Raw genomic sequence first — 15,000 nt, forward strand, 5'->3', positions numbered from 1 at the left:
CGCAACAAGAATCGCTATGGCAACATCATCGCTTGTGAGTACTGCAATGACATAGATGGAGCACGTCTGCAGTTCTGTCTGCTGCACATGACTGTGGGATTGAACTAATGTAGCTCAGAACTTTGGTTAAGCTGAGGGAGGGTTGGTGTGATTTATTTCAGCTATTATAAAGGATTCAGTCATTTCTGTTTGGCAACGGTTCACACTCCTGGATGAGAGGTGTCAAAAAGAACACTTTGGTTATTGGTGCCAGACCCTGTACCGAGAGAAAGGCTCGTCCACACACATGTAGAGCCGTGACGACGGAGCTGAGGTGCCTGGTGTAGACATCCTTCAGGTGGAGGGTACAGTCCAAACCTGCCGAGTCGTATCCACCTGCTGAGAGTGGATGTTTGGTTTGGGTGGATGAATCGGTCCCAACAGAGTTTTTAGGTGATGACAAAATTGACAGTGAGACCAAAGCAGTCAAAGCAGAGTAATGTGTGTAATAGAAAATAACATCTTAATATGCATATTGGATAAGAATGTAATATCAAAGTCCATTCAAACTCATTTCCTGAACTTCAGTAAGCCTGATACAGGAAACTACTGTGGCAGTTTGCAGAGGGATTTGATTTCAGTGCTGCCTGATGATCAAAGCCTGCAGCCTCTATTCTATTCACAGAGACTTTTGTCAGAGTGAAGCTTTGTTTCGGGGGGAGTGTGTGTTTAGAGTGTGTATTAGCATGTGAATGCGACGCTGTGTCAAGTGTTTGTTATGATTCTGCACACGCTAATGACGTCTGTGTGAATGTATGTCCTGTGTGTGTGTGTGTGTGTGTGTGTACAAGGCAACCTCAGGCCTCTATTAGGACTGAACAAAGGAGTCCGATTGTTTGGCTGAAGTGTTATTAAATGGTTTGGGGGTGTGTGTGTGTACTTGTGTCGATGCCATTAGACCCACATGCACATGCATGACCAGAGTGACCCAGGAGATTGGGTTCTTACATTTTGCAGTGTGTGTGTGTGTGTGTGTGTGTGTGTGTGTGTGTGTTTCCAGCCCAGACCCGTGTGCGTGTGCACGTCTCATTATGAGGGTTTAGATGTCGAGGCGAAGACACGGTGCTAACCTGAAGGCTTTAAAATGAAACACTGCGCTGAAATGAAATAGCCTGTCAAGGACTTGATAGCCAACAGGAATTATGATAAATTTGCTATTAGTACAAATCCTTTAATTACAAGGGCCTGGTAATGGAAACTGTCCATCTTGCTTGCTGTGATTGTACAAAGGCTCATTTTCTTGAGAAAATGTTATAAAAGGCCCCCGGGGGAAATGACTTTGTGTGCCGTCTTTATTAGAACAAGGAAATGTTGTGAGACGGGCAGACCGACGGGCTCCAGCTCCAACTCTCTCTTCTGTCTTTTTCCTTCAGGCAACTTGAACTTCAGTTCCCCTCTTAAATCCTCTCATATGCTCATTGTATAGTTATATGACCACGTTCCAGAGCTTTCCTTAAGCGCCGGCGTCGACCAATCAGCCGGCTGCTTTTTGAAGTCCGGCCGGCTTCTTTATGTATTTTATTATTATTTTTGATTCCAGTAAAACAGTTGATTGGTTAACAAGTTGTAATTAGCTGTGATTGTACATTTTACAACCTCTAGCCTAGTGTGTGTGTGTGTGTGTGTGTGTGTGTGTGTGTGTGTGTGTGCTGACCAGGGCACGTCCTCATTAGACGGTCACTTCTGAAAACAGCGGCGCTCCGTAGTCGTCTTTATTTACATTGTGCTTTTTACAGCACGTCCATCTCTGAGACGCAAACACACACACACACACACACACAAGCGGGGAGCGTTGTCATAGTAACAGGCCAATGGCATGTGAGGAAACTGTCCTCTCCAGCTTCACTCTGTCACTTTACAGGTTCAAATGTCCTGCAGCGCTATTGTGTTTTTGACCATTCACCACTTCTGGCTTTAGAACTAAGATGTGATGTAACACGGTTCATGATGCAGTGCGTACGCTCCTCCTCAGTGAAATCAGTGCAGTGATGGAATAGTAGCACTTGAATATGATGGAGGCCACCGATAACAGTCGTTCCTGTGTTTCTGCAGCACCACACGCTGTAACCTGAGTGCATATTAAAGGTGTATTTTCTCAGAGGTGTGACCTGAACACTTTCAGTGACTCTGAAACTAAACGATGCTGTGGAGGGCTGGCTCAGTGAGGGGGGGGTCATGTTTAAGCCTCACAGAAGAAGAGGCTCACATGAAATCTATGTTTACTGGTTAAAGTCTAATCTGGTCGCATGGAGAGTCACTCTGGTCCCCCCCCCCAACCCGAGCAAACGCTCATCGGCAGACCACACGAGGGTCGTGGTCTGGCTTTGGGGGACTTAAACCAGCGCCCAGGATGTGACCCTGAGAACCCCCCAGGAGGCAGCTGTGATAACCTGTCTGTCTGCAGACCGCTGTTACTTTTATAGGGCCACAAAGTTTCATCACATAATCTCCCTGTCTCTCCCTCTGCCTGTCTCACCCTCTGCCTGTCTCTCCCTCTGCCTGTCTCACCCTCTCTCTCCCCCCCTCTCTCTGTAAAGGGCTGATTTGAGTTGAAGTGTTAACACTCTCTTCTTCCGGCCATCTGCCAAACACAAACGGTAGCTGCCATGTTTGAAATCCCTTCAGCACACTAAATAAATGTTAATCTACCAGCCTCCTGTCCTCCCCTCCTCCCCTCCTCCCCTCCTTCCCTCCTCCCTTCCTTCCTCCTCTCCTCTCCTTGTCATCATGGTTGCTTCATTTTCTGCACTCCTGAGTTTCTTCCCTTCTTTTTTCCTCCTGTTTCATCTCCTCACCCCTCTGTCATCTACAGGCTTATTTTATTCTTTCTCTCCCTTTTACTCCCCCACATTTCTTTCTCTCTTCTTCTCTTTTTCTCACCTTTCCAGTTTTCTTTCCTCCGCTCTCCCTCCATCCGTAGTAGTGTAGTAGTGTAGTCAGTAGTGTTTCCTCATTACAGGCATCTGTCTGCTTCTATTTCCTCCCCCCTCTCCCCCCTCTCCCCCCTCTCCCCCTTCCCCTCCGCTTCGCCTCTTCTTCTCCTTCTTTTTTCTTCTCCTTCTCAGCCCTCAGTTCATAGAACAACCTTCCCATATGGTCATTTATAATTCAACAGCAGCTTCAAAATAAACAAACTTTATTGGCAAGCATTTACATATGTGTAAAAGTGTGTGTGTGTGTGTGTGTGTGTGTGTGTGTGTGTGTCTGTGCATGTGTGTGTGTGTCTGTGTGTGTGTGTGTGTGTGTGTGATGAGAGTTAAGGTGAGGAAGAGGTGGCGTGTCGAAGCCTTTTATATATTATTCTTTATTTTGGTCTTGTGCACTCCCACACAGCGGTTCTGGCTGGTGTGTGTGTGTTTGTGTGTTGGTGTTGTTCTGTTGGTGTGTGTGTGTGTGTGTGTGTGTGTGTGTGTGTGTGTGTGTGTGTGTTGGGATGTGAACACTGGTGCTCCACTGTGATTGGCTCCTCCACAGTGGTGTCATAACGAGTGTCAGCAGCTCCTTTACGTTTCCATTTTTAACTGGTGTCAGCATCCACCTGCAGGCTGTCATGGAGACGAGCAGGGTGGTGTCAGTGCTTCTGTCTGTGCTCACCGCTGATGCTCTCATTCCCATGTCGGCAATGCCAAACCTGCCCCCCCCCCTTTAGAGTCCAGTACTGAGGCAGAGTGAAGCAGCAGCCGGACCGCACGGTGACACACATGTCAGGTGGAGGGGGCCGGTAGCTTGGTGATGTAATGACTGGGGGTGGACGGGCCTTTACACCACCCATCACCCAAACATGTAACCACCCTGCCTGACACCGTGCTCTAGGGGGGAGGATGGACTTCATTAAAGGCCCAAACGTTCAGATTAGGATGTGAAGGCTTGAAGTGAGACTGATGAATGTTAATGTTGGACAAGCCGACGTCAGAGTGTGTGTGTTGTAGCGGACAGCTGAGGAGAAGACGTGTGGCTCAGAGTCACATCTGATCTGAAGCGTCTCCTTTTAGACTGACAGGATGGAAAAGGAGCAGCTGCTCCGTGGACTCCACTCCCACGTGGTCCAGACCTGGACTGGTTTATTGTGAGGCCGCCTCATCGTGCTTTGACTGTCATGATGATCCAGGTGAAGTCGCTGCCGTGTTTGTGTAGCACAGCGCTGGTCTGACCTGTCTGTCTGTCTGTCTGTCTGTCTGTCTGTCTGTCTGTCTGTCTGACCTGTCTGTCTGTCTGTCTGTCTGTCTGACCTGTGCATCATTGTAATGATCATTGATTCTCTCATTGATCTCTTCAGCGTGCTGCATTTGTGTGCCTCGCTGGGAAAACTGCACATTACACCCCGACAGACCGGAGAGGCTTCTCCATGCAGCAGGATGTGTTTCTCTCAGACAGGCAGCCGTTTGTTTTAATGCCCCCCCCCTCCAAGCTTCTGCCAAAACACTGTGCCTCCCCAAACACAGAGAGCCCCACGTTTGTAGTGCAGGCTGCAGCAGGAAGGGCTGCTCCTCTGTTCTCCTCAAGGGGGGGGGACTGAAGAACTCACAGACTGCAAGACATCTGTGTGTCTGTCTGTCTGCCTGTCTGTCTGTCTGCCTGTCTCTCTGCCTTCATCCTCTCTCTTCCCCTCCAGTCCTCCTCTGCCTCTCATCGTGCTCGCCGTCTAAAGTTCTGTTCAGGTTGACTTCAAACAGTGTTTTGGGTGTAACAGGACACAGAACAGTGGAGAAGACGGTTCAGCTGTCGAGGAGACACGTGAGCACGACTGGACGTGTTCCAGCTCTCTGTGGTTTTACCTTTTAACGTAGAGACGGGAAGAAAACTGAGAACTTTGTGAAGGAAAGTCAGAAACGTTGCTGGACTTCCTGGTTTTGAAGAGTCGAGAGTGTGTGTGTGTGTGTGTGTGTGTGTGTGTGTGTGTGTGTGTGTGTGTGTGTGTGTGTGTGAGTGTGTGTGTGTGTGTGTGTGTGTGTGTGTGTGAGTGTGTGTGTGTGAGTGTGTGTGTGTGTGTGTGTGTGTGTGTGTGAGTGTGTGTGTGTGAGTGTGTGTGTGTGTGAGTCATCTCTGCTTTTATTCCATCGTCTCTGTCTTCATCTCTCCCTTTTTCATCTTTCTGTTTTCCTTCATCCCCGTCTGCCTGTCTGCCTGTCTGTCTGCTTCCTGTCTCTCCTCCTCTCTCTTGATCTGTCTCCTCTCTGCTTCTGAACCCGTTCACTCTTGTATCCGTCACTCTGTCCCACCTCTCTTTTCATCTTTCCCCCACGTCTTTCACCTCCCTTTACAACTTCTCCTTCTTCGCCTCTGTTCTCTGTCATGCCCCCCCCCTCCTCTCCCTCCCTCTCCCTCCCTCCCTCCCTCCCTCCCTCCCTCTCTCTCATACACATGCACAGACTCACCCGTCGTCCCCTGTCCGTTCACAGATGTGTACCTGTGTTCAGGTGAATGAGAATCATTACACAGCCTGTCAGTCTTTGCCAGGCAGTGTTACCATCACACTCCCCCTCAGCCAGTGTTCCACCTCCAAGCATCACTGGCATAATCAGCCTCCCCTCCTGCAGCATGTTGCCTCTCATTACAGCGGAGGTTGTGTGTGTGTGTGTGTGTGTGAGTGTGAGTGTGTGTGAGTGTGTGTGTGAGTGTGTGTGTGTGTGTGTGTGTGTGTGTGTGTGTGTGTGTGTGAGTGTGTGTGAGAGAGAGAGTGTGTGTGAGAGAGGTAGAAAGCAATAGAGGATGAGGGCATCATGTTTCTGAGTGTTTGTGTTTGTGTGTGAAACAAACAAAGCAAGAGAGGAAGGTTCTGAAAACAAGCACAACCCTGTGTGTGTGTGTGTGTGTGAGTGTGTGTGTGTGTGTGTGTGTGTGTGTGTGTGTGTGTGTGTGTGTGTGTGTGTGAGTATGTGTGTGTGTGTGTGTGTATGAGTGTGTGTGTGTTTGTGTGTGAGTGTGTGTGTGTGTGTGTGAGTATGTGTGTGTGTGTGAGTGTGAGTGTGTGTGTGTGTGTGTGTGTGTGTGTGTGTGTGTGTGTGTGTGTGTGAGTGTGTGTGTGTGTGTGTGTGTGTGTGTGTGTGTGAGTGTGTGTGTGTGCATTAGCTTCACATGCAGCTAACTCCCCTCATCCTCTCTTATCCTTTCTGCCGCTCGATTCTCAACACGTTTGCTGAGCTCCTCTGAAGTCAGAACGCCAACAACTCCTCTGAAGTGTTTGACCAAAGAACCACAACAAATATTAGCATCCCCCAAGCTGTCACACACACACACACACACACACACACACGGTTATATAAATAAACACACTCTGTACACACATGGCACGCATACAAATGCAGTGAATAAGAAAGTCCTGTACCTGCAGTGTATGCACACACACACACACACACACACACACACACTCTCTCTTGTTCGGATCACAGCAGTCTAGTTCGCCTGATTGCTTGAAGCAGTGCAGCGCTGCTGCAACATTATTCCACCTGCAGACCTGCAGTCAGAGGAATGTGAAATTTGTTTTTGGGAAACTCTTTATGTTTCTCTTCTCTTATGGGGAGTAATTTGTGAATCCACACTCTCGTTTCAGAATACATCTACGCTGCTAGATATTAAAAAAATAGTGACGGTTGTTGTGAGCAAGAGCTCAGTGAGTGAGTTTAGTGTTTTAGTGCTGCATCCTTCAGTGTACTGTGATGAGGGAGAGTTTTAAGTCCAGACGTACGTAGTGAAACATTAAAGCATTAGTATCATATCATTGGCTTCAAGTATCACCAGTAAAAGTATTTATTTAGGAGAAAGGCTTCCTTCAGAGAGAAGCAGCTGAATGAGGGTGGGGGGGCACAGGAGACACTCCCATGTGCCGCCTCCTGTGCCTGGCTGCTGGGCCGAGCTCTGAGCAGGGTCAGCACCTCTCTGGACCTGGTCTGGTTCCCCTCTCTGGTGCTGCCTCCTTTATTTCCAGCAGAAGTGTTAAAAAATAAAAGAAGAGACAGACGGGAAGAAAAGGCCTCTCTGAAAGAGACTGATTACGTTTGCCAGCCCCCCACCTTCAGGAAATGAAACGGTTTCTGTAGCAGCTCCCAGCGGGGGGGCAGCACACAGATAATGGCGATAATGAGGCTGATTTTTAACACCAGCCGCGTTAAGAATTATTGATACCGTTGGTGGTGATTGCTGTTAATCATTGTTCCTCTTCAGAAGAGGCTGCTGGGAGCCAAGACTCAGTAATAACAACACATGCACACTCTTAAAGCTGATTTTCAACAATAATTGTTCTTTTCGCCATAAAATAAAGCATCAGGTGGTGGAGGGAGATGATGAAGCTACGGTTTTAACGATGATTGTACTTTTAATTAGAAGGTGGAGGATTTTAAATGATCATATTTAATCTCTCTAACACTTCGGGGGGCTGACAACTGGATATTTGCTGATAGGTGGTAATGACGAGCTGTGATCATTAACAGCGTGAGGTAATTGATTGGTGATGAATTAATCAGAAGTAATGGCATATACTGCTGTATAGACATTTAGAAGAAAAGCTCTGAAGAACTTTTTTCTCAGCTGCAGAGCACACACCCTTCCCCTGAACTCCGCTCTGCTGACAGATCGTCTCAGATTTCTGAAGATGACATGCAGGAAGAAGCTGAGCTCGACTCAACTCATTCACTCCTCATACCCCTAATGAGACACTGTGTGCCTTTAGACCAGCACTCATATGCAGATGACGTTTCCCTCTGCGTCTGACTGGAGAGAGGAGGCTCCTCAGCAGAGAGCATCAGGTAGTGAATGGGAAAGACTAACGGGACAGATGTCTTATGACCACAGGCTTGTTGGTGCTGAAGCGTTTCCTAATCTCTGATTTACTTTTATGGAAATGTGGGTGGATTTAAGTCCACAGATCAGCTCAGCAGCTTTGATACTGGACGTGCAGACAGGAAGCTGTGCAGGTTTTCACCTGTGGAGGTGAACACGCAGAACACGCTTGGCATCTCCAAGCAGACACTGATCCACTTCCTGTGTGGAGGGAGAGGGATCTTCATCATGTGACTGTGACAGGCCTGAACATGTGTGAGTGTGGCGTCCACACATGTCCACACATCCACAGTGTTACAGAGAGGAAACACCTCTGATAGTGGAGTCATTAGGAAAGTCCAGATGCTGTTTTGTTTGTCTCTCTTGGACCAATCGGATGTCAGACACATTTATTTGTTCATTTTCCACATTAGTACAGTGTTTGTAGTGAACTCTGCTGTAGTTTAGTGTCATGACACACTGATTTAGTTCTGCTGTGGAACTTTAAAGTGTAAAGAGGCTGCTGCTCTTTCTTCGCCCACCTCTCTCCCCCTCTCTCCCCCTCTCTCCCCCTCGCTCTCCCTCTCTCTTTTACTCCCGACAGCCTTCAAACAGCTGGAAACAGCATCTTGAGGTGTGTGTGTGTGTGTGTGTGTGTGTGTGTGTGCATAAGTCGACAACATTCAGAGTTGTTTGACACATCAGCTGCAGGGAGCTCTGGTCTTAATAGGCTATTACACACTATAATACACTCCAACACACACACATACACACACATGCAAACTGACAGAGGCACTGCACACACACAGATGCACAGTTGCTGACAGTGGAACACACACTTCAGTTGAACATTGAGACTCTATTGGAATACTTTCCACCCAAGCCTTTGAACACACATCCAAAAGATGTTCCAGAACATACGAGCGTACAGGGAGGGGGAGAAAGACACACTTTAACACACTTACACGCTGCTCAGTGTCTCACACACACACACACACTTACACTCAATCACACGTACTATTAAATTCCCTAATGCCTTGAGCCGGTCTGACAGCCGAGTGTGTGCCGTGAGTGAGTTGAGCTCCACGGGGAGTTAACTGATTAAGTATATCTGTGACAGACACAATCCCTGCTTAGTGGCTACTGAAGAAGCAGGCGAGGAGGAGGAGGAGAGACGAGATGAGAGCGGAGGAGAGGAGAGAAGGGTAAAACATCTTGTTCAGCAGTTTCAACTTGCTGCTGTGAGCCTTTTTATCTTCTCTGTGAACCACCAGCTCCATCTGTTTACACGGACACTAAACAGAGGGAGCGGTGTAGTTATCAGGAGGCTCGTCGTGCTCAGGTGCTCGATCGGGCTTTAAACCTCTGACTTGACCTTTAACCTCCATCATCATCATCATTATCATCATCGCAGGACCAAACTCTTTAAAAGACAAATCAAAGCGAGAGGGTATCACTCGTGTTCTGCCGTGTTTTAGTAGCAGAAATCCCCCATCATGCATCTAGTGTGCAGTAGTGCTGCTGTATTATCTACCCTAGTTTCTCTCCAGCATTGTAAAATAAAACCTAATGGGCATATTGAAGCATTAAATTCTCCTCTCTCCAACAGCAAGCTCTGTTACACTTTCTTGCTCTTTCCAGGCAGCTGGAAAGACAATGGAATCTAAACGAGGCGGTAAGTAGTGGTTTTAACTGCCTCGTAGCTCAAATGGCCATAATATATCTGCAGGAGGTTGATAAGGTTTTTGTTCAATATCAATGACCCAGCAATTACTTTGTCCAGCAAAGTTTTAAAAACAGAAAGCTAAGCCACCGGGGTTTCAGTCAGAGCACGTTTCAGCTGCCAGCTTCTTTTCTCAAACCAAAGGCTTTGTTGTACGGATGTTTAGCGCCGTGCTGTTTGATTTTCATTTGCATTTCAGCTCTCCTCTTATAACAAATTCAAAATCAGATAAACAGCACGATTACGTGTGGTGAAAATATATATATGTATATATATATATATATATATATATATATACATATATATATATATATATATATATATATATATATATATATATATATATATATATGTATATATATGTGTGTGTGTGTGTGTGTGTATATTTTTATTTATTTAAGGTTAGAAAAGTAAAAGAAATCCCAGGATTGTTGGGGAGGGAAGGGAAGCACAGTTAAAACTCTAACACCTAGTTCAGTAAAGGTCTTGGATCATTTAAATTTCCAAATCTGATCTGAGTTGGGCTATACGGGGGAGAAGAATTTCATTAGTGCTGTTTGGAGTCGAGGAATTCAGCATTATATAACCTAAGTGCCTCTTAAATGTCTTTTTGCCTCATCAAGCGAGAACAATGTGGGGTAGACGCTGTCCTTAGAGAGCAATAACAGGGCAGTATATTAATGGAGCTGCAGCACAATGACTCACAGATTATCTCCTGCTCCAATTAAGATATTTCAGTATGTGCTGTGAGTCTTGCTGAGGTGTCACATAAAACCTCAGGATGACCTCTGCTCTCCCAGAGCCACTGATACAGCTGCTGCTGTCTGCTGCCGTGGTTGGACAGCAGTCATTAGGCGCTGGTGGCTCCTTCTCCTTTTATTTGTGCTCAGCAGCTGTGTGCAGGCTCTCAGTACATACAATCTGATCTGATGTCTCCAAATTACAGCTTTCTGCTGCATTCGGCTGCCCCTGCGAATCTCTCCCAGATAAAAACACAGAAGTCTATGTTGTTTGGCCTTTTCAGGACCCCTCAAGTTAACAAGTTCTCCCCAACAAAACTTTTACAGTGGCTGCCGGGGTAATGACAAGACTTGGGAGAGAAGAGGATAGAAAAAGAGAGACTCAGAAAGGGAAAATGGAACCAAACTAAAAGCAGAGAGGAGAGCAGAAAGCAGGAGAGCAGAGGGGAGGGGGGGCGTTCCAAGGTTACGAGGAGAGGGAGACTCAGCAGAGGAGTGGAGCTCATTAATGAGTAATGGGGTCGCGACCCTTCGCCCTTGGACACCAGCTTCTGGTGACTTTGTTGTTACTCCAGTCCAGCAGACAGCAACATGAGCCTGAGAGCACACACAGTGTCTGCTCTATCTGCTCTATGTCTAGTCTATCTACTGTATGTCTGCTCTATCTGCTCTATGTCTGCTCTATCTGCTCTATGTCTGCTCTATCTGCTCCATGTCTAGTCTATCTACTGTATGTCTGCTCTATCTGCTCTATGTCTGCTCTATCTGCTCTATGTCTGCTCTATCTGCTCTATGTCTAGTCTATCTGCTGTATGTCTGCTCTATCTGCTCTATGTCTAGTCTATCTGCTGTATGTCTGCTCTATCTGCTCTATGTCTAGTCTGTCTACTGTATGTCTGCTCTATCTGCTCTATGTCTAGTCTATCTGCTGTATGTCTGCTCTATCTGCTCTATGTCTAGTCTATCTACTGTATGTCTGCTCTATCTGCTCTATGTCTGCTCTATCTGCTCTATGTCTGCTCTATCTGCTCTATGTCTAGTCTATCTGCTGTATGTCTGCTCTATCTGCTCTATGTCTAGTCTATCTGCTGTATGTCTGCTCTATCTGCTCTATGTCTAGTCTATCTGCTGTATGTCTGCTCTATCTGCTCTATGTCTAGTCTGTCTACTGTATGTCTGCTCTATCTGCTCTATGTCTAGTCTGTCTACTGTATGTCTGCTCTATCTGCTCTATGTCTAGTCTATCTGCTGTATGTCCTGACCTGGTATTGATTCTAGTGCATCAGTCTAAATCTGGAAACCACACATCTACAGTTAAGACACTTTATTTATGTTCCAATTGTATATTTCAATATTGGATTTAGTGTCAGGTTTATGTTCAGGTTTAGATTGAGGATACATTGAGGAGCCGCCCCCCCCCCCCCGGCTCGTTTAGGGTCGGGGGGGGCTCTCCAGCAGGTAAAACCCGACCCCAGAATCTCTGTTATTTAGGAACGAGCTCGGTGTCGGTGTCACTACATGTTGGTAGCTTCCTCCCAAAGGCTGATGCTCAGAAACCTTGTGAAGACAGCAAAATAAGGAAATACAGGCAGAGGGCAGCAGGGACACAGACCCCCCCACACTGCTAGAGGGTCACTGGTGATGACTGAGGAGGATTATATCTGTACAGACCCCCCCACACTGCTAGAGGGTCACTGATAGACACTAGTTTAATCTCTGAGCTGCTCATGTGGGGATTCTTGAATCCTTCATGCTGAATTCCTGAATCGTTGGTCTCTCTCTAATTAAAGAGTTTGGTCTGGACCTGCTCTTCATGGAAAGAGTCTGGAGATAACGCTGTTGTGAACTGGTGCTATATAAATAAAGATTGATTGATTGATTGATTGGTTGATTGGTTGATTGATTGATAGTGATGGCTGAGGGGGGGTTATATCTGTTATAAATTTAGGTGTTACAAACAGGTTACACTAATCTGTCTTAGTGTTCCTGATGCTCACACAGCGTACTTTACCCTACACCCCCCCCCCCCCCCCACACACACACACACACACACACACACACACTCACTCACTCACACACTCTCTCTCTCACACACACACACACACACACACACACACACACACACACACACACACACACACACACACTCACACACTCATTCACACACACACACACACACACACACACACACACTCTCTCTCTCACACACACACACACACACACACACACACACACACACACACACACACACACACACACACACACACACACACACTCTGTCAGCCTCTTCAAACCTGTGGCCTGTGTCCAGATCTGCAGTGTTTGCAAGCCAGTACCTCCTGCCATCTTAGCCCAATTAGAAGCTTCCCTCCCTGGGCACAGAGAAGTGGAAAGGGCCCCTTCCTCCCAACTTCACCCCCTCTCCCTCCCTCCCTCCCTCCCTCCCTCCCTCCAGCCTCTCGTCTGCGGCTCTCGTGTTATGACAGCGTGACACTAGCTCTGTGTAATTACTGCTGTCTGAAGGAGCGAGACAGTATGGGGCAAGAGAGGGAGAGGAGGAGAAAAAGGTAAATGAAGGAAGACAAGGGAGGGAAAGGAGTGAGAAGAAGGAGGGACAGCCAGGGAGAGAGGGAGGGAGGGAGGGATGGTGGGGGAGGAATGGGAGGATGAGATGCAGAAAGAGAAGGAGAAGTGGTAGAAGTCAGAAGACAAAGAGAGGGAGAGAAAGAGCAGAAGGCTGGCAGATTACCCCCTGTTGTGTTTGTTGTTACATGCAGGGTGTGTGTGTGTGTGTGTGTGTGTGTGTGTGTGTGTGTGTGTGTGAGAGCTGATGACAGTATCTAGAAGCAGCAGAGTGGAGTCATGCTGCCATCAGTGTTGCAGCTCATCCAGAGCAGGAAAATGACTCTGATAGAAGCTGTTGAAATGATTCTCCTCTAGATGATCTAAGAGCTGATAATCAGGGAGACTCTGTGTTGTAGGCAGCTACTCTGTGTTAACCACGTAAGCTCAGTGATATCGTTCGGTGCCAGTGGAGCAAGTTATGAGAATGTGGAGATGGGAGATGAGCTCCAGCATCGCAGGCTTGTGTCTCTCTTGGGGGGGAGGCCTCGACCGCACAGCAGCAGCTGAGATGTTGAGATGGTCCTTACAGCCACGGTTCTCTCACAGGAACTTTCCCCAGGGACTAAGAAGTTTTTTAAAGAACCTTCAGTGGGTTTCTGCTGCAGGGACCAGGTCTGAATTAAGTCCCTGCTCCTTTGGACAGAAAGTTGTGGGTTTGTCACATTCTGTGGTCGTAGAGCCTGAAAACCCTGTTCAGTCCCAACCAATCAGCTTATGCTCTTTAATTTGTATTTCTTTACTTTACCTACTTGATGAAATGATTATACTGACTGTATAAGACTGAATAAGACTGTATCTGACTGTATCTGACTGTTATTGACTGTATAAGACTGTATCTGACTGTTATTGACTGTATAAGACTGTATCTGACTGTATCCGACTGTATCCGACTGTATCCGACTGTATCTGACTGTATAAGACTGTATCCGACTGTATCCGGCTGTATCTGACTGTATAAGACTGTATCTGACTGTATCCGACTGTATAAGACTGTATCCGACTGTATCTGACTGTATAAGACTGTATCTGACTGTATCTGACTGTATAAGACTGTATCCGACTGTATCTGACTGTATCCGACTGTATCCGACTGTATCCGACTGTATACGACTGTATCCGACTGTATCTGACTGTATAAGACTGTATCTGACTGTATAAGACTGTATCCGACTGTATCTGACTGTATAAGACTGTATCCGACTGTATCTGACTGTATAAGACTGTATAAGACTGTATAAGACTGTATCTGACTGTATAAGACTGTATCTGACTGTATAAGACTGTATCCGACTGTATCTGACTGTATCCGACTGTATCCGACTGTATCTGACTGTATAAGACTGTATCTGACTGTATAAGACTGTATCCGACTGTATCTGACTGTATAAGACTGTATAAGACTGTATCTGACTGTATCTGACTGTATCTGACTGTATCTGAGTGTATCTGACTGTATCTGACTGTATCTGACTGTATCTGACTGTATAAGACTGTATCTGAGTGTATCTGACTGTATCTGACTGTATCTGACTGTATCTGAGTGTATCTGACTGTATCTGAGTGTATCTGACTGTATAAAACGTGTCAGCAGACACTTTTCAGGGCACACGGAGCTTCTGAAATACTTCCTTGTGCATTTCAGGAGGTACCGTTCCTCAGAAGCAGAAACCTGAGGAGTGCTGATCTCTTATTCTCTAACCCAGTGCAGAAGTCTGACGGACTAGCTTGCAGGCTAAGCCTCGCAGCTCCGCCCAGCTGTGGCTTTGCATCAAGCATTAGCATTTCTGTGACTTCAAAGAAACACTTTTTATTTTCTTCCCACCCCCTTTTCTCTCTGCCCCTGGTCTCTTTCTTCCACATCCCACCATACTGTACACTTGCCAATTTCTGCTCTACCTCCTCTTTTCTTTTTATTACTTCTCTCCCATTCATCACCCATTCACCCACCTCCTCCCCCCTGTTGACATCATTCTCTCTCTTTGTTTTGTTTTGTTATTTTTTTCCCAGAAAAAAAAAAAAAAATCAGCATCACAGAATCAGAGAAATGATTCATATTTGTAGCAGCAGTGTCATTATAATGTGCTTTATTCACAGTCTTGCAAAGTGAAAATAAGAGGG

The 15,000-nt window shown here is 46.5% G+C and overlaps 1 protein-coding gene across 1 annotated transcript in view; it reads left to right on the forward strand.

Moving 5' to 3' along the window:
• Nucleotides 1-15,000, forward strand: part of ptprt (protein tyrosine phosphatase receptor type T) — a 288,666-nt gene that overhangs the window by 241,127 nt on the left and 32,539 nt on the right. Inside the window, exon 24 of the mRNA XM_070844851.1 lies at nt 1-34. This exon is cut by the window's left edge and continues 54 nt beyond it. Within this exon, the coding sequence (XP_070700952.1) occupies nt 1-34 (34 nt within the window). The remainder of the gene's footprint in view (nt 35-15,000) is intronic.

This window comes from Pempheris klunzingeri, chromosome 2 (assembly GCF_042242105.1).
Source record: "Pempheris klunzingeri isolate RE-2024b chromosome 2, fPemKlu1.hap1, whole genome shotgun sequence".
Taxonomy (NCBI): Eukaryota; Metazoa; Chordata; class Actinopteri; order Acropomatiformes; family Pempheridae; genus Pempheris; species Pempheris klunzingeri.